Raw genomic sequence first — 23,736 nt, 5'->3', positions numbered from 1 at the left:
ATACTTCAGGTCACCCCTCCTCAGTGGGAGACTGGGTACTAGATTCTAACATGTCTATTTGAAATGCTGTCTGGCTTCATGTTCTTAAATATGTAGTGGCTTTTTTGTCTTGCCTGTTCACACCTCCTTTTGTTTGACTCCAGGTCTTGTTATGCAAATGATCTTTAAATCTCGTTAGGATTCCTATCAGGTGCTAATGCACATCTGATTATAACCCTTACTATTCACCTCACTGCTGCATGCATGACAAAAACAGACTCCAGTGTTATTTTAACCATATATGGCTGTGCTGCAGTAAGGGAATCTCTGCCAGGGTCCCTAAGGCATTATCATGCTAATATGACTTAGTGACCCCTCAAAACATAACATGCAGCAACTCCACTGAAGACCACAGCTGATGAAGTCTGAGATTCCTGTGGGTGCTGAAGACAGTCAGGACTGATCAAGCAGCATCAGAATCACAAAAGAAGCAACAAGTGCAGCTTGAGATTGTGTTCACAGTACTGTGGAGGGCAGGTCAATGTAATCATCTGTGTTGATTGGAACCAGATCTATTACTTAGGTTTTACAATGGGATAGATTTACTAAGCTTTTATCTCCTTTTCACCTTTACTGTAGGCCCCCCGATATTTGATCCAGGGTGCAATTAAACTAGTGAGAAACAAGCTTGTGACCTTCCTCTCAAAGTGTACATCCCTGTTGTTAGTTTAACACAAACAGCACTAGCAGTTTTGGTGGAGATGTTTCTACTTCATCTTTGGATTTATTAGCAAATTGCACACTGGGATATAAACAGTATTGTATTACTTGTATTGTAACACTTGAAATGTATTTGCTTACGATTGTTAGTCGTCCTGGATAAGGGCGTCTGCTAAGAAATAAATAATAATAATAATAATGATACGTGGAGTGGGATTAATACAAGGTTGGTAGCTGGGTTTCATTGACCTGTATTGGGATTTGGTCAGACCAGGTTATAGTTTTTTAAATAGCACATACTGTATATACAAGTCAATGTCACAAATCCCTAGCCACTGCTGCAATTGAACTCAGTTAAAGTGAAGGAACTCTTGCATCCACTAGATCAGGGGTCTCCAACCCTCGTCCTGGAGAGCTACTGTGGCTGCTGGTTTTTGTTTCAACCAATCTCTCAGTTACTTAATTGAACCAATTATTGGATTAATTAGTCAAGATTAACAGGTGTTCCAGATCTTTAGCCACTGATGATGTAAAGACACCTATAAAACCTGCTGGATAGGGGCTCTCCAGGACCAGGGTTGGAGACCCCTGCACTAGATCAATGCAAGTTCAAGCAATGGTGTATCTCTCCAGGGTGGGAACATAATCACATCTACCAGAAGGTGGCATGAGAGGAAAGATGCTTGCATGCTATTCTACAGCCTATAGAAGCAGTGTGCTCACAGTATTGCACAATTAGCCTTGAAGGAAAGAGTTGTTCACCATTTTTTTAGTGTTGCCGAGGAAACGTCAAGTTTTCTGATCTGTCCGGTTCTTGATCTGTTGTCCGGTTCTTGATCTGTGATCCGGTTCTTGATCTGTTGTCTGATTCTTGATCTGTGATCTGGTTCTTGGTCTGTGATCTGGTTCTTGGTCTGTGGTCCAGTTATTGATCTGTGGTCCGGTTCCTGATCTGTGGTCCGGTTCTTGTTCTGTTGTCCAATTCTTGATCGGTGATCTGGTTCTTGATCTGTTGTCCGATTCTTGATCAGTGACCGACTCTGTTCCTGGTAACATTTTAGTGATTAACAAAAGGAATACTGCACCTGAAAATCAACAGTCCCAATACATACAAGAATACTACAGTATTATGCTACACATTCATTTCCATCTGTTCAGTGACTGATGAGTAAAGCAGTTGATTTCACAGTATTCATGACATTCATTTCATCTGTTCAGTGACTGATCAATAAAGCAATCGATTTCACAGTATTCATGAGAGGTTACCAGCAGTGTTGTGGTTCCTCACTAAAATAATGTCACTGTACAGCGGCAATCTGCTAAGCTTTCCACTTTATTAATCAATAATTAGATAATAATTTAAATGTAAAATACTTTCGCGGGAATCAAACAGGAATATATTGTACTTTATACGTACAGGTAATGATTTCTGAATCACTTGTAGTGGGATGGGAATACATGTCTGAAATTCAAATGGGAGTTTTTGTGAACAAATACAAAACATCCCCTGTAGCAAAATCAAATGATTTGCAAGCATGTCAAATGGAAAGGAAACAAAAAAAAAAGTTTTGTATCATTGCCATGTCCTGAAGTTAAAAGCAATACAGCAGTGCCGTCAACTCAAAGATTTTTTAGATATTACCAAGTGCAGTGGTGGCACATCTGCAAAGTAATACAAGCATCTGTAAAGAAGAGTGCCGCAATAAATGAGCTCCTGTTTGGTATTGGAATGTGTTTTACTGAGTGGGTTCATGATGCAAACGTGGCATATTGTCAAACCAACACAGATGTCCTTGCCAAAATCATAAACTCATCCAGTAAGGGAAGTGCAAAAGTTTCAAATGAATCACACAGACGGAATATGTACTGTAAAATAAAAGATTCAAATGAATCACACAGACGGAATATGTACTGTAAAACAGCCCCATTCCCAGTATCTCCTGCATTCTTTTTTCAAAGCGCTTCACAATCAATGTAAAAAGGCCTGTAAAACAAGACCAAACATTAAAAGAATAAAAGTAAAATAAAACAAAAAAATAAAAACATAAAATGTATTCAGAAAATGTTATATTAGTTTTACTGTCAGAAGAAGCATGACAACCGTCTGGATTGAGCTAAGTAGGGTACATCTCTGGGGTTTTCAAGTGGGCACCTTCCATCCTCAGTGTTTCGTCGACTAGCCCACGACACCTCAAGAGGGCTCGACGGTGATTCTGGCGTCCCAGCATCACCCCCCTCCGTCCCCCACTCAACTCAGCCCAGCTTACTTACCTGTCCCCAGCCAGAATCTTTCCGTCTCAACCACAGCCAGCTGCTGCTCCTTTCTGCTGCTTCAGATAAGTTCTTCACTGTGCGACACAACTCTTGGCCACTGAATCCGACGTCTCTGTGCTCGTAATGGAATTTACTCTTATAAACAAATATTTTACTATAACTGCTTATAGTCGAATTCACTCTTAAATGTAATTATTTACTGTATTCTTTATTTTGCTCTTATTTGAGTTTGATCTTATTTTCTATTGATTTTACTTTTCTGTAATGTGATATTTTGTGATGTGATATTTTTTATATTATACTTTGTATAACTGTAAGTTGGATAAGGGTGGCTGCTTGGAAATAAATAATAATAATAATAATAATAATACAATAGACTGGAAATAAGCTTGCAATGAAGCCCCTGGAGGAAAGGAACAGCAGGATGTTTATAGAGTTAGAGGGCATTTCAACCTGAAGCTGTTTAGACAGTTAAAATAGACTCCAAAGTCAGGTGTGCTGAAACTGGTACTAGAAAGAAATGACAGAGGAGCATTGCGACACGCTTCAGTTATAGCTCTCACAGTACCAGATGTCTTCACTTCATTACCATTTCCAGTTCTTACATAGGTGTGAAGTGCATGGGGAAAGGCCTGACTGGAACAGCCGGGGGGTGGGGGGCAGGTGTACACAATGGAGCATGTTTACTTTTGTTCGAATGCAAGGTTTCACTCCCCCTCTAAAAGGCAAACAAAACTGTAAATGTTGTATAAAAACAAAACAAAACCCCCCAAAAACTACCAAGAAACAACTTAGGCACACGTCCATTAACACTGAGTTCATAGAACTCATAGAGAATATATGAGTTTATTATATATATATATCCCATAGATCCCATAGTGTCCTGAGTGAGACTTGGTGGGCTCTTGGAGTTCATTTAAGCCTTTAAGGCTGTTTTAAGGCATGCTTTTAAGAGTGTTTTTATAAACATTCTCTTAGGTTTGGCATTGCATTGCAAACTGAGAATAAATTAATAAGCGCCCTCTAAAACAATTTGTTATGTTTTATTTCTGTTTCACATAAAAGCGACCAGGTTTCAGTCTCTTCATCTGTGAATTCCAGTATTTATTTTGGTCCCACAGCTGATCCCACAGGTTGGTCTTGCTGTAGATACTTCCGTGTATGACACAGTGTTATTAATTACATTTTACAATACGGCTTCTTTAAAACTGAAACCTGAGTCGTGTTCCAAAGTGTAACACTACACGCAGTTTTAGAAATGTGAACAGGAAATGACATACATCACAGCATAAAAACAGGAAGCAGATTTGTTCAACAACTCACAGTCTGCCTCAGAACATGCCTTGTAGTTGATTCCTTAAAGAGGGGGCTGGGGATCCTCTTACATGAATGGTTTGTATTGGTATTGATCTAACAGCACTAGTGCCACATCATTTCACTGCAAATACACTAACTTTCCTATTCTCCCCCTGCTAATGGAAATCATGACCAGATGCACTTCTAAACACACTGTTACTGCCAGGTCCCTCCCTGGAAAAGATACCTTTCACTCAACTCCTGTTTACAGGACCTGCACCCTGCATGAAACCCAGATCTTTGATTTATAAGGTGCAGAGAAATAGGTGCAGAAAAATAGGACTTATTTCAAGTCAGATGTATTACATAAAATACATTTTGGTTTGCATGAAACTCTTCCAGGCTATTGGCATTTTTATTTTTTATTCTTGATCTGAAACAGTTTCCTCTAGGAGGAGAAAAGGATGTTATTGTTATTATTATTATTATTATTATTATTATTATTATTATTATTATTATTATTATATTTGTGTGTTTATTTTATTGGGTAGGTGTTATTAAAATATGTTAAGGCAGTGAGGTTGTTGTTGTATAGACATATATCAGTGTTTCAGTATGGTTCATAAGCATGTCAGTCCTTCTGGGTTATTTGTTTAAAGGGCAATAGTGAGAAGAAAGAGTAGTAAGGGTGTAGCACAGTAATATACACATAGATTATATACATAATTCTTACCATTGGTACCTGCTGTACTCTACATTGTTGATATAAATTAGAAACAACATAGGCACAAAACATCACTGCAGCACCTTATCGCTTGTGACATTATAATGATGTTTTCACAGATAAAACAAAAAATAAAAATAAACCAGTATTTATCCAATAAATTTTATAAAAAATAAACCAGTATTTATCCAATAAAAATTAAAGGAGGCTGTGTGGTCCAGTGGTTAAAGAAAAGGGCTTGCAACCAGGAGGTCCCCGGTTCAAATCCCACCTCAGCCACTGACTCATTGTGTGACCCTGAGCAAGTCACTTAACCTCCTTGTGCTCCGTCTTTCGGGTGAGACGTAATTGTAAGTGACTCTGCAGCTGATGCATAGTTCACACGCCCGAGTCTCTGTAAGTCGCCTTGGATAAAGGTGTCTGCTAAATAAGTCTGCTAAATAAATAAACACAGAGAGAACAGTGGAAAATCCTGATGATCACAGAATTGTGGGCATCTACAAAAAAGGGGATTTCTTAACATAAACATAGAAAAGGGGTGAAATAAGCAAAGAAAACTAGAAACCCTGATGATAGAATAAATCAACAAGTGTGGAAATGACTACGATAACGCTGTGTCAGTTTAGAGAAAGAAGCAGAAAGAATCCCCTGCTATAGATACTTCCGTGTATGACAGTGTTTCTCCCTTGTAAGGTAATTAGATTTTACAATATGACTTCTTTAAAACTGAAACCTGAGTCATGTTCCCACATGCAGCACTACACACAGGGTTAGAAATGTGAACAGGAAATGACTTGTTCTAATGCACAGCAAAAAACAGGAAGTACATTTGTTTATCAACTTTTGACCAGAAACGTATTGTTTCACTTGCATCCCAGGAGACTTTGTAAGTAAGTAGCCTAAGTGTATTTATTTATATAGCGCCTCTCATACAAAAGAATCTTAAAGCGCTTTACAGGTCAATGCAACAAAAAATAACAATAAAATCAATTAAAACAATAAAAAAAACATGAGCATGAACAAGTTGTAGTAAAATAAATCAAAACACCAAAAACATCAATATTAGTAGAGAAATAAACAGAGAAGAACAATTTTAACATTTTGTTTTTAGGGAATTGGCAAATTCCAAACAAAACTTCTGTCTTATCTGTTTAACTGCAAACAATTGAGACATCCAGACACTCAATTCAATCATCATTTAGACACTCAATTAAATCAGAGACCGCAGAGGTGTCCCCAGGTTTCACAGAAATATAAAGCTGTGTGTCATCAGGATAGCTGTGAAAATGTACACTATGGTTAGGAAATATCTCCCCCAGCAGTAGCATATATAAAGAAAATCATACAGGGCAAAGAACAGAATCCTGGGGAACTGCAGTACATCGGTATAGAATGCCTTGTAGTTGGTGTATTCTTTTTTGGTAACACTTTACAGTGTGTATTTACATGGTAGTTACTTTGTAAATACTTTAACACAGTACAATGTACAATGTATCCAGGAGAAGATGGCCGAGAGACAGGTAGAGATACAGGAGGAAATGTTGGAGTCAGAGGTGGGAAAGGAGAGGAAGTGATACGAAAAGCCATGGGAGGAGATGAGGGGGACCCAGGGAGCGGGTGTAGAGAGAAAACAGGAGGGGTCCCAGGACTGAGCCTTGGGGGACACCTGTCAAAAGAGAGCAAGAGGCAGAGGGTGAGCCACACCAGGACACCCGGTACATGCGCTCGGAGAGATAGGAGGAGAACCAAGCACGAGCAGTGCCAGAGAGCCATGGGGCAGCAAGGGAAGACAGGAGACTAGAGTATAGTATCTGTACTGCTTGAGATCGATGCAGGGTAACATCAATAACAACAAAAGTGAGTGGGGGAAAATGAAAATTATTATTAGATTCCCCAGTGTTGAAGCACAAACACAAAAAACATTATCACAGATTACCAGTTTTAATCCAGACAGAAACACAGATGTGACCCGTGTGTGCTGAACTATATTTTGTTTTTGCAGACTGATTTTGTGATAACTTTATAACCCCTCAAATTGCAACTTATTCGTCAATTAAAGTTAATGTCATTGGCTACTTAAACAGGGGTGCTGGAAAGCGAACACGTGACAGAACTCCCAAGCTGCAGTCCTTCTGGTGCTCTGGACGCAGCACTTCCCCTCCACAGATACAGACACAGAAAGCCTGCAATGAGGATTGCTCATATTCTCACGCCTGTAAGGCGCCTTGGATAAAAGCATCTGCCAAATAAATAAATACAAATAAATATTCTGTATATTTTTGGACCACGTTTGAAAACTTGTCATAGAAAAGTTAATTTGCTACGCACAGCACAAACACAATTTCCTTTTAACATTTTATATAGCTTCTTTCCGTTCCTGATTGTGGAAAACGGTTAGACCCTGAGGGCTTACAAACGACGCTAAATAAATAAATAAATAAATAAAATAAAATAAAAACATCTGCCCTTAAAAAACTTTGTCTGACTTTAAAAGTATTGAAGTCATCATATTCGCTGTGAATGGAAATTCTGGGAGGCGGGGCACATGATCACTTGCGTCATGTTTATACTCCGTCACGATTCTGATACCTGGAGCTAAATATAGAACACGCTGAGGGTACAAATGCTACTGAACCACGCCTGTTTACAGGAAATGGGATATGTGCAGGAAAACAAGGTGACAGTAGAAGTGTGTGGCAAGACTGGAAAAGGGATTACTGATCTAAAGGGTCACGGGATTTCGACACCAAGACTTTGAGCCGTTGTGTTGTTTTCATTTATGTTAGCTGTTTCAGGTGCTTGTTTGTAACTTGCCTGTACAAACATGTTTTGCTACCGAGATAAAGACATAATGTACAAACACAAAAATACGTTCATTTAACCAGTCGTGGGATGACAGGTCTGATCCCAGCATATGAACTGCTGTAAGGAATTACCTGTTTGAATACTAATGCAGGTGAAATTTAGAACACGCGATATAGTCCTATTGTCTTTTCTGGCAGTCATTTCATGAATATTGTGAGAAAGACTTCAAAAAACAGAAGCAGTATGTCTTGTTATAAATTCCCTAATAAAAAGTAAAGATATATTATTAGGCACATCTCCATCCAGTAGTATCCAATAATAAATTATAGTGCTTGGGCCCATGATGTAATGCTAGAGTATTATTATATATATATATATATATATATATATATATATATATATATATATATATATATATATATATATATATATATATATATATATATGTGGATCCAGTTTAAATGATCAATTGAACTCACTCGTCCAATTAAGTCATGTGCTTGTCCGTTGTAATATCACCCTCACCATATACGTAGCTGGTTAAATTTCTCGACAAAGCCGTGTGAAAACAAGAACTGAAATGTTGGGTCACGTGTTAAGCTACACATGATGCATTTGGGGTTTCCCTTCAGAGGCTTGCTCTTAGTTTCCTCAATTTGCAACAAGTTTGACAGACGAATTGGATCTCGACCGTGAGAGGACCTGCTTTAACAGCTGCTTGGACTTAAAAAAAAACAAACAAGTGCGACTTGCATTGTTTTAACAACATGAAGCAAGAAATAAAGACGTCTTCGACAAAGAAGCCTAACAACAACCAAAAAATGTCAAATAAAGGTAATTATAATATAATATCTACTACAATTATTACAAACCTGAACGTTTACTCTAACTAAATGGCATTGTTTGGTTACTTATAAAATAAACACAAGTGTATTTCAATACGAATAGTCAAGTTTAGATTATAAAACTAAAACTACTGATGTTTGTTTATGAAACAATAAGCAGTTATCTGCATTCTACCACTACGACTACATGGGTTTGGAATGTTTGTGTTTATTTCCAAATTCTAAAGTGCGCACAGACATGATGTAGATCGAAAATAATTATATTTGCTATACGTTTTTATAATCGTACTTTTAATTTTAAGTTTTATTAATAGTATTTTATTCTCTATAAAATTTTGACAGGACAAATGCCCCTCTATTTAGTCCGTGATATACCGGTATTATTACTAGTGTACATTGTTATTAGCATGTAAATTTAGGAAGAAAAGGAGGCGGTGGTGAAGGGGGCTGTGATACATGTAACACAGTTCATTGTATACCTGTGATTTGCTATTTTTATTTTTTGCAATTCTTTAATTGAAACTATTTTATTGTTTTATTTCAGATCAGAAGAGCATCACGGAATGCGCCCTCAACCTCCGAAAAATTGGAGATGTGGTCAATTTAAAATACAAACTTCTGGGCATTTTAGCCAGAAATAACGTGGCAGTGCTTAAAAAAAGTGAAAAAAATAAATAAAAATGAAACAACAATGTTTGTGTTGGGTCTTTCCCATAGAAAAAGGTAGTAACCTTTATGATGTATCAGAAACGCAAAAATGAACGTGTACAGTTCCAAGGATCGAAGCCTGGGCTTGAAAGACTCTTGGGAGTGTCCGCGCGTTTTCTTCAGAACGGCTGTTCTTGGAACTCTGCTGGGTGCGCCAAAACTCTTCAGAAGACATTGGGAAATAAAACATGTTTACCTTTCCATATCGTGTGTCAAGATAAAGGGAAGCAAAGGAATGCTGGTGAACTGTACATAGGGTGTTGAGGATTTCCATGCCTTTACCCTATCCACATGCTTTCATTGGTTAACACTGGAGGAGAGTTAGGAACGCGGGACTCGATCCTCCATAGCAATGCTAATACTTAATGACGTGAAAACGTTGCTTTATATATAGTGATTGACTTGCTATGTGATAATAATAAACGAATACAGTTACTTTACTGATAAGACGTTTTAATGTAGAGGAAATAAACTCACGCCTACAATATATACTGGTCTAGTTCTGGAACCATGAGATTAAAGAAGCTACATGCATTAGATTGAAGTCAAAATGCTTCGTGTTTTTGATTGGTGGAATTATGCTTGTTGTGTAAAAATATACTTTTCTTCTGCAGATGTTTTTGTCATTACTTTTACTGATTGCAAAACAACATTAACTGCTTTAAATGTTTTTTGTCAGTACTTTTTTCTCATTGTAAAATAACATAACATGTATTTAAATGTTTTTGTCATTAATTTTGCTCATTGTAAAATAACATGCATGCTCTTAAAGGCAATAAAAGACATAACATAATTGTTGTAGTTGTGCCGTTTGTCTTTAATGGTATAGATAATGTAAAATACTGTAAAGAGCCAAGTAAGATTTTAATAACCGATTGGTTATTGTAACGGGCAGTGTTGTGTGATGAACGGCATTAGGGACTGTCAGTGAAATGAGATGAGGTTAAAAGTTCTCTAACCACCAATGCAGATGAGCCCGGTCCTTTGGCATTATGGCTAATACGATGGCTTGCGGTGACAGCTGCTTCGCACGCTCCTCCTTTGTGACTGAAAGTATGACTCATCATTTTTGCATGCAGGTACTGTACGCAAATCTTAATCCCATTAGTACAACCATATGAAACATGGTTTACTGTACAGAAATCATCATCACGTTGGAGCACGGAATAGCACGGAGCACGGGAGTACATGCTGTGACACGGAAACATAATTCATTTGTTTTATAATTGTTCTTCAGAATATTTCTAATTTTCAGTTCCCAGTTTTATGTATGGCAGATCACAGCATGTATTGTCCATTTTTATTTTGCACTTCATGTGGTGCTCAAGGCATTTTTGTGACTGTCAAAAGCTACAACAGCTGATCCACTACTATAGCACATGACCCCCAAATCCACTGTGTGCTCTCTTTAACTGAGTGAGAATGCAGAACAGACTGTGCAGCACCCCACAGACTTACAACACCAACCTAATTCATGGAGCATCTGATTCAAATGCGATCCCTTCTTTAAAGAGCAGGATAGACAAACCTCATCAAATTAGTCAGAATCCCCCTTTGTTTTTAATTGCACTGAGAGCTTACCTTCTTTTTTATTACAGACACTCATAATACAACAGGCTGCGTCATTATCCACTTTCCTAAATAGTTTTCAAATACCTTTTTATCAAAATTGTCGAGCTTGCGTTACTTTAAAGCCCATGTTTAAATCAGATGTTTTTGTCATTACTTTTACTGATTGCAAAACAACATTAACTGCTTTAAATGTTTTTTGTCAGTACTTTTTTCTCATTGTAAAATAACATAACATGTATTTAAATGTTTTTGTCATTAATTTTGCTCATTGTAAAATAACATGCATGCTCTTAAAGGCAATAAAAGACATAACATAATTGTTGTAGTTGTGCCGTTTGTCTTTAATGGTATAGATAATGTAAAATACTGTAAAGAGCCAAGTAAGATTTTAATAACCGATTGGTTATTGTAACGGGCAGTGTTGTGTGATGAACGGCATTAGGGACTGTCAGTGAAATGAGATGAGGTTAAAAGTTCTCTAACCACCAATGCAGATGAGCCCGGTCCTTTGGCATTATGGCTAATACGATGGCTTGCGGTGACAGCTGCTTCGCACGCTCCTCCTTTGTGACTGAAAGTATGACTCATCATTTTTGCATGCAGGTACTGTACGCAAATCTTAATCCCATTAGTACAACCATATGAAACATGGTTTACTGTACAGAAATCATCATCACGTTGGAGCACGGAATAGCACGGAGCACGGGAGTACATGCTGTGACACGGAAACATAATTCATTTGTTTTATAATTGTTCTTCAGAATATTTCTAATTTTCAGTTCCCAGTTTTATGTATGGCAGATCACAGCATGTATTGTCCATTTTTATTTTGCACTTCATGTGGTGCTCAAGGCATTTTTGTGACTGTCAAAAGCTACAACAGCTGATCCACTACTATAGCACATGACCCCCAAATCCACTGTGTGCTCTCTTTAACTGAGTGAGAATGCAGAACAGACTGTGCAGCACCCCACAGACTTACAACACCAACCTAATTCATGGAGCATCTGATTCAAATGCGATCCCTTCTTTAAAGAGCAGGATAGACAAACCTCATCAAATTAGTCAGAATCCCCCTTTGTTTTTAATTGCACTGAGAGCTTACCTTCTTTTTTATTACAGACACTCATAATACAACAGGCTGCGTCATTATCCACTTTCCTAAATAGTTTTCAAATACCTTTTTATCAAAATTGTCGAGCTTGCGTTACTTTAAAGCCCATGTTTAAATCTTTACATACTAACTTAATCTAAAAAATAAATAAAAAATGTATAATTTAACATGATTTTAATGTTTGTAATTATTTCCAGGACATGCATTTTTATTATTGACAATACTGTTAATCAAAACATAATATTAGTATACAAACTGTACAATACAATATTAGTATTAGTATACAAACTGTACTATACAAACTGGGAAGGAACTAAGGAGACTATCAAGTATGACATCATAGTTTGGGATAAAAGCACACCATGGCTGACAGTTCTAAGCTCCATGCATATCAAGATGCACAGAATAGATTAGCTTTCTCTTTTCTAGTTCTCTACAAAGCCTTTCAATGAGGAAGCATTTGAACATGCCTGACTGTGGATTACACAGAATGCTAATCATTAGTGGAGCATTTGTTTAGATATCTTTTGAGATACAGCAGTGTGCAAATGTATTAGAACACCTCAGGAGTTGTCATTTACATCCTTTATATACCTGCCTGCATGAAAACCTCTGGGTGGGAGAATTTAAATTTCCACTCAGTAATCAGTGATATAGAAACAATAGGCACTCGTGTGTGAAAATGTTAAGACTGCTTTGTGCTTTAATTCAGCATCTTAAACAACTTCTAAAAAGTCTCATGCATTTGACCATGTGTGGCTGCGTGTTCCTTTTCTCTTACTATTGTAAATGAATTGCATGTGTGGTCTATTAAAGTCATGAACTAAATTAGACAATCACTCATTTGCCGATACTGACAATTTCCCAAGATTTTCAGTTCCAGCGGTTTGGTTTCTTATCAAAACAACAGAAGCAGTGGGGTGTTGTAATAAATGTGCACACTACTGTAGAACTGTTCTCTAATCTATCATTGTGTGTTTGATGTGTAATCAAAATACTTGCAATACTTATTTTGATTCAAACATAATAACTATAAAACAAAAACAAGATGCCAGACACAATTTGTTAAATATCTTCTTTTTTTTTTTTAAAACAATTTCATACTCAAATTATTCTTGCAATTTACATTAAATATTCATAATATTCATATAAAAATAATACACATTTTCAGGTTAACAATGAATAAAACTAATCTAGGTGTAAAAGCTGGATGCCCTGACACAGACGTACTTAACCACCCAACCTCAGCAATCGTTGCATCAGAAAGGTTCAATAGAAGTCTCTAAAACACTGGGCTGTGGTGTTTTAAATAGTGTATCATACTGGTCCCCATTGGAAAGATCAAGTATAAAAGTTCTGAAAATGTCCATGTTAAGCTGTGTGCATTTAACACCAGGAATGGGCAAGACATTCTTGAAGAAATTCATACATACTAATACTGTAGTGCTGTTTTGCAAGTAAGCTCAACTCAACGACGGCACTTGACCATACAAAATAGCCAGGGATTCGTTGTCATACAGAAGTTGTATGGTTGGGGCATAGTGGGAGAGGGATGGCAAGCTAACCCAAGCACGACTACTAATAACAGTATCATTTACTCAGAGTGTCTACCTCTTTTACACTTGAGTCTTCATACAGAAAGTCACATCAGACAGAGGAGTACATTTATTGCAATGTACAGGATTGTTGTGCTTTTAGGATGTGTTCTCTTGTAACAGCCCCACACCTGTACACAACAGATAACACATGCGTGCTTTTTCACTGCAGTGCTGTAAACAATAATGGGGATGTAATAAGGGCAGTCCTGTTGAATATTTCCAACTAGCATGTAGCTTTTACAACAAGGATGTCAAATCACCTTTCCATCCAAATCTGCTGCAGAATGTCATTTTAAGTAGTAAAGGCCTGTCTCTGCTTTATAATATGTCCATTGGAATACCATATATACCACAGTATACATTTCATTGCAAATGACATCGCCTTGACAAACAGCATCCGAGATGGAATGCTTGTTTTAATTTGTAATGCTGCACAAAGGATTAGTGGAAAAGTTATTTGAGAATTAATTAAAATTGTATAGAGACTAAATCAAAGGGTTGTTGTCCTGCACAGTTAAAACATGGACAACTGTCAAATTCAAACACCACACTCCTTTCTACTTGGTCAAATGTAAAGAACTCAAGCAGGAGATCGAATAAGAGACATCCCATCACCTTTCAAAAGACGAGATTTCTACACCACCTAGAGTCCTCTTTATTTATCACAGATACCCCAGACTTAACTATAAATAAAAGCAAACAAAAACCAAATCGAATTCCTGTGCAGTATGTTAAATCCTCTCACGTGGCTCACAGACTGGCAGAGAGGAGCAGGCAGGGGGTGTTGAGCAGGATTGAGATCAGTTGGCACAGCTGTGAAGGGATGTCCGCTGGACCATGCCTGACCACAACCAGCGGCACTGTCCCTCCTTTCTGAAAAACGAAATTCACAAAAAAACATGCACAAGAAACCCTCCAGCCTGTGTAGCCACCAGCCCTCCGGTTTTACCCTCATCAGCGATGTGAATAAATAAATATGGGACGCAATGCAAAAGCAGGATTATGTACATGAACAGAAGGATCACGGCTCCGCCCCTCTGATCAGGTGACAGACCATGACAACACTCCAGCTCTGTGGGGCTTGACAGCAGTGCTAATGCCTCAGATATATACACAAATAGGAATAGATTTATATACACAGTAACAAATCTGTTTAGGTAGAAAAGTGAAAAGACCACCTCCTCTTATTTACACAATACAGTGGCCTGCCACCCATGCTTTTTTTGGCACCACAGTGATCAAGTTCCATTTCCATCTATTATATACAGAGTAGGCAGGGGTTCATGGTCATACAGAAGTTTGATGTTTTCTTATAATTAACTGGACTGGCCCCTCCGAGACCGCCTTGATAATGTTCCAGGCATCGTAGTGCATGAGTCCCTGCAGAGACCTTCCATTGATGGCCAGCACTTCATCTGCAACCTCGATCACCCTGGACAGCTCGGCAGCACCACCTGTGGGTCACAAGGATGTATGTTGCTGTCTGGGTGGTACATTACATTGCTTTGCAGTGCGACCAGTCCTGCTCTAGTTCCATGCAGCATTCTCATGACTGGCTTGGAACCCATGGCAGTACAGTATGACTGGGTTGCACTGGAAAGCAATCGAATGTGTAAAGCTTACCTCTTATTCAAATTGGATGTTTTTTTTACTCACCATCTAGTGGCCACATATTATACTTCCTGCTGTACATTATTATTATTATTATTATTATTATTATTATTATTATTATTATTATTATTATTATTATTATTTATTTCTTAGCAGATGCCCTTATCCAGGGCGACTTACAGTTGTTACAAAGTATCACATGACAGATAAGAAAAAGCAGTTATATATTACAATAAAATCAGTAGTAAGTAACCGCAAATCCAAATGAGAGAAAATAAAAAATACAGTAAATAATTACGTTTGAGAGCGATTACGACTAAGAGCAGTTAAACTTACACATATTTGGTTATAAGAGTATATTCCATTAAGAGCAAGTAGTAAGTACAATAAATGGATAAGATCAATTTCAAATAAGAACAAGTACAGGTTACCTTTAAGAGTAAAATCAAGTACAAGATACAGCAAGTATAATTATGATTGCGAGCAGAAGTAGAACAGAACAAAGTGTAGAGCAGTTCAGTGCAAGTACAAGATGATGCAAGTACTGATACAGCTGGGTAGGCGGCATGGCCGTAACTAGCTATGAGGACACCGAGGTCGTGTCGTTTTTTTTTGCTAAATGCTGATGCTCGTGTAAAAATTCTGGTAAAGTACAAAGACTCTTTAATTTTCTCTGTGGTTTGCCATTTAACATAGATTTGGAGGTTGTATAGTAAATACCAAGCAGTCATATAATTACTGCCAGCTATAGCTTGAAACCTAAATTTGACCTTGGCAGAATGTCATCTTTGGCTACGACGCTGGTAGGTGGGTGCAAAAAGGTCAAGACAGCGATTGGCAAGTACAAGAGTTTTGAACTGGATGTCCTAGGGAGCCAGTGGAGGGAGCAGAGCAGCGGAGTAGCGTGGGAGAAATGAGGAAGAGAAAAGACAAGGTGAACAGCAGAGTTTTGGAGGAGCTGGAGCAGATGGATAGCAGAAGCAGGGAGGCTGGCCAGGAGGGAGTTGCAGTAGTCAAGGCGGGACAGTACTTGGGCCTGAACTAGGAGCTGCATGGAGTAGGTGAGGAAGGGGTGAATTCTGCGTATGTTGCTCAGAAAAAAGTGACAGGAGTGTGCCAGAGTAGAGTGCTGAGAGGGTGGTGGATTCAAGAGGAATAGAGATAGCGAGATCAGCGGTGGGGGAGGAAGAGGAGGGAAGCAAAGGAGGTCTGACATGGAGAGGTTGTTTAAGATGATGTGAGTGCATCCAGGAGGAGAAGGCCGAGAGACAGGCAGACATACGGGAGATGTGGGAGTCAGAGGGGGAAAGGAGAGAAAGCATCTGGGCATATCTGGGCATCATCAGCATAGAGATGATATGAGAAGCCATGGGAGGAGGATGGGACCCAGGGAGCGGATGTAGAGAGAAAACAGGAGGGGTCCCGGACTGAGCCTTGGGGGACACCTGTCGATGGAGAGCAAGAGGCAGAGGGTGAGCCACGGCAGGACACCTGGTACGTGTGATCAGAGACGTAGGAGGAGAACCAGGCAAGAGCAATGCCGGAGAGTCCCAGGTCAGTGAGGGAGGACAGTAGAATAGAGTGGTCGACTGTGTCAAAGGCAGCAGGGAGGTCGAGGAGAGTTAGGACAGAGGAGAGGGAGGCGGCACGGGCAGAGTAGAGATGCATCCCTACACTACACGAAAGCTGCTCAGAATGGAAATAGTTGCCACTTTGAAAAAGGACAAGAAACACAAAAACATGGGAAAAGAAAGACTATGCCAAACTGATCTGAATCCTAGTTTATTATTTAAATTTTTTTAAATTTAGTAGTCGCCAATTGTTTTTTATAATTTTTTCTCCCAATTTGGAATAGCCAATTATTTTTAGGTTCAGCTCACCGCTACCACCCCCGCTCTGACTCGGGAGCAGCGAAGACGAACACACGCTGTCCTCCAAAGTGTGTGCAGTCAGCTGACCGCATCTTTTTCACACTGCAGGCCCACCATGCAGCCACCTCAGAGCTACAGCGTTGGAGGACAACGCAGCTCTGGGCAGCTTACAGACAAGCCCGCCGGCGCCCGGCCAGACTACAGAGGTCGCTGGTGTGCAGGACATCCTGGCCGACCTAAGCCCTCCCCGCCCCCGGGCGGTGCTTGGCCAATTGTGCTCCATCCCCTGGGAACTCCCGTCTACGGTCGGCAGTCGAATAGCCTGGACTTGAACCGCCGACGTCCAGGCTATAGGGTGCATCCTGCACTCCAGGAGGAGCACCTTTACTGGATGCGCCACTCGAGAGCCCCTGAATCCTCGTTTTGTCTTTATTTCTACTACCAACAATAGTTACACAAGACTTACATCGTTCAAGGTTGAATTCCTATTTTGGCAAAGTAGCGTACCTTTGAATATGCGTTTAATATACAGAGGCCTGTCCCCGTGGACTGAAGCCTTTCCTCCATCGAGACTGAAGCCCAGGCCAGCAGAGGTCTTCTGTAGCTCTACACTGATGGCATCACCCAAGTCCACAGCTGGACCTGCAACATATTAAAAACAAATGTATTCAAACTGAATAACAATCCCAGATTTCTAACCCTAACTCATGACCCTTTTAGATCCCTTCAAAGGGGCTGAGCATTTGCTGTGAAACTTGAAATGTAGTACTATTTACTAGTACAGCATTGGATGGAGGTCATCCATGCATCTTTAATTCAGTAGTTTACCATACTGCACATGTGGCACACAAACAGGTGCTGCATTTTAATCTACAGTGCAGTGCTGCAGCACCACTGTTACTGTGGGATAGAAATAGCTCCACAGTAGAATGCTGCAAGCGACTTTCCCACCTGTCCCTGTTTCCATGGTAACGTCTCTTGTAGATTGGGACTGCCTTCCTCCGGAAGCAGGCACTTCCTGTCTGGGAGACAATGGCTCAGACTCCTTTCCTCTTCTGATAACCACCAGGGCTTGTTTAGGCAGACGGGCCTGATGCAGCACAGAAAGGGCATCTCCATGGGAGTATCCTCCCAGAGGGGTTCCACTGATTGAGATAATGTTGTCCCCCCGCTGAATGGTACCTTCCAGACCTGCTATACCTCTAGAGAAAACACGGTGCACCTGCAAGAGCCAGAGAGACAACGACCCCTTATAAAAGTTTAACATGGTAAATCTGCACTGAATTGATGAGGCTTGGTGGTCCAGTGGTTAAAGAAAGGGGCTTGGTTCCAGGTTCAGTCCCAGTCACTGACTCACTGTGTGTGACCCTGAGCAAGTCACTTAAAGGGTACATAAGGCCCTGTTTATTTTACTGTGCTACATCTCCCCATGTGTTGCTAGAACTGTTTACGTAAGGTGTGCGTATTGTTTTAATTTTTTTTTTTTTTTTTTTACATTTTGACAACTTTTTTAAACTTTTAAATTGCATTCCCTGCCTCAAGATGGCTTCACATGTACCCACATGCACCTCTCAGAACTACATTTCCCATCATCCTCCTGCTCACATATGTAACTGAGTTGGATTTACCAGTGAGCAGGAGGATGATGGGATGATTTACCCTCATTCCAATTCTACCACTTTTAGCACACACACTTAGTAGGAGTCAATAAAACAATCAAAAACAAGCCCGATTGAAATTACAGTTTGTGAGCTCTAGGTGGTGCCCTAGTACAGTTTTGAAAATGACAGATTTTTCAAGACTTCTCAGTGAATACAATACAGATGCTGGTGGAATCTAAATTCTGGGCAGAGCCTTGAGCAGACATTTTGGCAGAGCAATTTCAAGGTCTGGCCGCACACACAGATCAGTTACTCACTGTCACACATTTCTGCTCCAAGTCCACTCCTCCTGCAATGCCGAAGCCCAGACCTGAGCCTTCTTCTTTGGTCAAGACTACGAAGTAAACCTCTTCTTTACCCTAGATGGCCAGACACACAATATAGCATCTATTAACATACCAGCTACATCGATAGTCATTAGCTATAAACAGACTCAGAGTCGTTGTACCTAAAAAATAAACCATTCCATAACCCCTGGTCTGTTCCATTCGCTATACTATGTACAGCACTCCAATGTGCAGTTTTGAAGCAGACATGGATTTTAAAACCTCTCTGGTACTACACTAGGTTAAAGAAAGTTCACAGTTCCTCTTAGGAAGTCTGATAGTGTCACCTCAGCAGTGTCTTTAGGGTCAACGCATGTCACTGGCTGCAAAGCAAGTCAGTCAAAAGGGGAAGAAGCTGATTGGTCAATGGCAGATAAGAAGGCGTTGAAGGGGTATGACATTTTTTCAAAGTGCAACCTGACCTAAAAGTAAGGCTTGTAAAGTCGTAAAGATTTCTTTAACTATGTGTAGTACCTGAAAACAAAAACAATTGAGATCTATTAAAGCAAATGAAACACTTTAAAAGGTAAGCATGCCACTCACACAGATCACTGAATCAGCTGAAACAGCTCTTCACAGCTTGCGAAGAGCTAATGGGGAGGGGCTGCCAATGGTCATTGGTTGTGGGATTTTATTTAATGCTGTTTTAGAGCCAATTAAAAGAAATTCAGTTTTATTTGCATTTAACTGCAAAAAAAAATTGACATCCAAACCCCTATTTTGTCAAGGCAAGTTGATAGTCTGGAGTATACGTTTGCGTCATCTGAACTCATTTTAAAATAAATCTGGGTGTCGTCGGCATAAGAGTGGAAATTAAAACCATGCTGTCTGATCACATTACCCAGCGGTAGCATATACAAATTAAAAAGTAAATACAGGAAGGATCACAATGCAATAGACCCCAATGATTACTGTGTGGTTCATTCACTGCTACCTCTGCTGTTACTCAATCTATATCACCAATGTCACACCGACGTCTAAAGCTCATTTTACACTTCAGTTACTTTTGTCCAGGCTTTCTGGATGGAGTGTTTGTTTTTGTATAAACACATGTTGTAGCATAACTCCCACGGGGACAGTGAGAATGCACCATAAATAGATCTGTTTCAATAAAGAAAAAATTCAAAAGCCTTTACTCCTCAATCACATTTTCACCAGAATCCTTTTTTTTGTTTTGTTTATATAACACACATCTGAACATGTCGACAGAAGAAAAGTACTTTAACATATTAATAGCATAAACCAAACAATAGACTGGCAGTTACTGGAAGTAACAGACAAAAAAAACTCTCCTGTGAAAACATTCCAGCAACTCTTCAAAGACGTCTTTTTCAGACATGTTTCTTTTTTATTATTTGTTTAAAAAAAGAATAAAAGACATTGAAAATGCATATTTCAAGAGCTACAAAATCAAAGTAAGGATTCAGTTTCATCTGTTTAAATCTCTAGTGTTTACAATTAAAATCTCTCCAGGTTTCCACAGGAATTAAAGTACTTTTGTTTTTTTCTTCAAATATGTCAAGTACCATTGCTTGGCTAAATTTTATAAAAATCCTATTACTCTGGCAAATCTTTATATAGCTGTTGCTGTATTGAACAGATTCCATCAAATGCTGACCAGTTTTTCTTTTCTTATTCATTCCATTATGAAATTATTCTTTTTTGAAGTTATGTTAAATCAGAGGTTTCAGTTACAATCCTGTCTACAATATTATAATTGGAGAAGTCACTGTATAACTTTTGTGGCTCAATTCTACTCAATAACTTTGGGAAAACACCCAGAATTGTTGGTTTCCTGTACATTTTAATGGTCTGCATTCTTTTCACTCTCCACACAGCTGCACGGTAAGTAAGCAGCTACTTTTTGAAAATATAGACCCAATAAACCTGCCTCCTACCCCAGTTAGTGTGAGTTGACCAAAAACCATTCCAGAGACTCTAAAGCCATCCAGCTGAGTTATATAATGATTTGTGTTGGAACATCAGGGTACATGTTGTAACACATTGTCAAAGTGAAAAGCAACACTTGTGTGAAACATTGCACTGGGCTCTGTGGGACTCGTTGCACTGGGCTCTGTGGGACTCGTTGCACTGGGCTCTGTGTGACTCGTTGCACTGGGCTCTGTGGGACTCGTTGCACTGGGCTCTGTGGGACTCGTTGCACTGGGCTCTGTGTGACTCGTTGCACTGGGCTCTGTGGGACTCGTTGCACTGGGCTCTGTGTGACTCGTTGCACTGGGCTCTGTGGGACTCGTTGCACTGGGCTCTGTGGGACTCGTTGCACTGGGCTCTGTGGGACTCGTTGCACTGGGCTCTGTGGGACTCGTTGCACTGGGCTCTGTGGGACTCGTTGCACTGGGCTCCTAATGAGGACTGAACAAACTTTCTTTCACTGGCAGCAAGAACCTGCCAAAGTAACAGTCTGTGTTCAGTGATTTCTATTCATACAACGCACTGGCGTGTTATTTTAGGCACTGTTGTTCATCAACGTGACTGCATTCATTAATGCAACTGTGTGAATGTTATTTCTCCTGTCTGGATTCTTTCTTGATTAAATACCAAAAGTAACTTGCCAGGTTTGAAGGAGACAACTAAAACACTGAGGGAGCCCTGTGATGTTCCCCTCACTGAGGGAGCCCTGTGATGTTCCCTGGACTGAGGGAGCCCTGTGATGTTCCCCTCACTGAGGGAGCCCTGTGATGTTCCCTGGACTGAGGGAGTCCTGTGATGGTCCCCTCACTGAGGGAGCCCCGTGATGTTCCCTGGACTGAGGGAGCCCTGTGATGTTCCCTGGACTGAGGGAGCCCCGTGATGTTCCCTGGACTGAGGGAGCCCTGTGATGTTCCCTGGACTGAGGGAGCCCTGTGATGTTCCCCTCACTGAGGAAGCCCTGTGATGTTCCCTGGACTGGGGGAGCCCTGTGATGTTCCCTGGACTGAAGGAGCTCTGTGATGTTCCCTGGACTGAGGGAGTCCTGTGATGTTCCCTGGACTGAGGGAGCCCTGTGATGTTCCCCTCACTGAGGGAGCCCTGTGATGTTCCCTGGACTGGGGGAGCCCTGTGATGTTCCCTGGACTGACGGAGCCCTGTGATGTTCCCTGGACTGGGGGAGCCCTGTGATGTTCCCCTCACTGAGGGAGCCCTGTGATGTTCCCCTCACTGAAGGAGCCCTGTGATGTTCCCTGGACTGAGGGAGTCCTGTGATGTTCCCTGGACTGAGGGAGCCCTGAGATGTTCCCTGGACTGAGGGAGCCCTGTGATGTTCCCTGGACTGAGGGAGCCCTGTGATGTTCCCTGGACTGAGGGAGCCTGTGATGTTCCCCTCACTGAGGGAATCCTGTGATGTTCCCTGGACTGAGGGAGCCCTGTGATGTTCCCCTCACTGAAGGAGCCCTGTGATGTTCCCTGGACTGAGGGAGCCCCGTGATGTTCCCTGGACTGAGGGAGCCCTGTGATGTTCCCTGGACTGAGGGAGCCCTGTGATGTTCCCCTCACTGAGGGAGCCCCGTGATGTTCCCTGGACTGAGGGAGCCCTGTGATGTTCCCTGGACTGAGGGAGCCCTGTGATGTTCCCTGGACTGAGGGAGCCCTGTGATGTTCCCTGGACTGAGGGAGCTCTGTGATGTGCCCTGGACTCAGGGAGCCCTGTGATGTTCCCTGGACTGAGGGAGCTCTGTGATGTGCCCTGGGCTCAGGGAGCCCTGTGTTTAAATTACCTCTGTAAGAGCCTTGGCTTGCTGCATTAAGGTCCCCACATCTGTTTTACACATCAGGGAGGTCAAAACGTCCTGCAGCTTGTTCTGGTCAAGGGTGGAGACTGATAATTCACTTAAACTAGAGGAAGAAAAGAACAATTACTATTTAAAGAATGACAAACAAATAGCTTTTAGTTTCAGTATTTCTTTTTTTTTATTATCTATAGCATTCTATTGAAAATACTGAAACCAGAAGAAGAAAGCTAACAAGAGGTAAGAAAGGTGATATAAAGCATTGGTTAGGCCTGTACACACTTGTTTTTGAGGTTATCTATATATCAATGGTACTTAATGTTCCTTCTTTCCTCCCAGGCACACTTTTGGGAGCTGTAGTTATATTTCTATATTAGCTCAAATGTTCTTTTACCTTGTTCCAGGCCCTTTAGCCAATATCTGTTCTCGCCTCTGAAGTTATTGTTGTGAGTCCTGGCTAAGTCTATCCTTTTCCATAACCAATTGGTTGTCAGTACCATGCAGGGTCATTTTCAGGACTCCTGCATATTTATAAGGGGCCCACAAAAAAAAAAAAAACCCAATGGAAATATCTGTTAACAGTCATTCTCGTAGTTCTCGTGATTCTTTGATAATTGTTTCCAGACTTTTTTTTGCCAATTCATACTATGCACCAAGGAGTTACTGGAAAGATATTTGTCTTTTGAACTATAATACCTGAACCGAAATGGCTTAGCCACATAGAAAACACTGTCAACCCCCACATTTACACAACTTTATATTGACCTACATTGATTCAGACAAAGCTCCCTTGTGAGAGAATCTCCTCAGCCACCAGAAAGTGCTACTCCTGTCGACGCAGGCTCATACACAGTAAGGTAAGCAGGGCACAGCATGTATATTACCAGCATCACAAATCATTACA

General features: G+C 40.4%; 1 protein-coding gene and 1 long non-coding RNA gene across 4 annotated transcripts in view; one reads left to right on the top strand and one right to left on the bottom strand.

The window, feature by feature from the left end:
- The first annotated feature begins 8,318 nt into the window (after positions 1-8,318).
- On the top strand, positions 8,319-9,964 carry LOC117973347 (uncharacterized). Its single transcript, XR_004663935.2, has 2 exons — positions 8,319-8,632; positions 9,188-9,964. It is a non-coding gene; the product is annotated as an uncharacterized LOC117973347 (long non-coding RNA).
- A 1,799-nt stretch (positions 9,965-11,763) lies between these two features.
- Positions 11,764-23,736, bottom strand: part of LOC117404077 (PDZ domain-containing protein 2-like) — a 121,032-nt gene continuing 109,059 nt past the window's right edge. For all 3 annotated transcript variants that reach the window (XM_058999301.1, XM_058999361.1, XM_058999429.1), the window contains 5 exons: positions 22,821-22,938; positions 19,036-19,137; positions 18,069-18,339; positions 17,625-17,759; positions 11,764-15,089 (listed from right to left, as the gene is read on the bottom strand). In XM_058999301.1, the coding sequence (XP_058855284.1) occupies positions 14,923-15,089; positions 17,625-17,759; positions 18,069-18,339; positions 19,036-19,137; positions 22,821-22,938 (793 nt within the window). In that variant the 3' untranslated portion in view covers positions 11,764-14,922. The remainder of the gene's footprint in view (positions 15,090-17,624; positions 17,760-18,068; positions 18,340-19,035; positions 19,138-22,820; positions 22,939-23,736) is intronic.

This window comes from Acipenser ruthenus, chromosome 1 (assembly GCF_902713425.1).
Source record: "Acipenser ruthenus chromosome 1, fAciRut3.2 maternal haplotype, whole genome shotgun sequence".
Classification (NCBI taxonomy): Eukaryota; Metazoa; Chordata; class Actinopteri; order Acipenseriformes; family Acipenseridae; genus Acipenser; species Acipenser ruthenus.
Note: the sequence above shows the minus strand (reverse complement) of the source record. Positions and strands in the feature narration are given on the sequence as shown.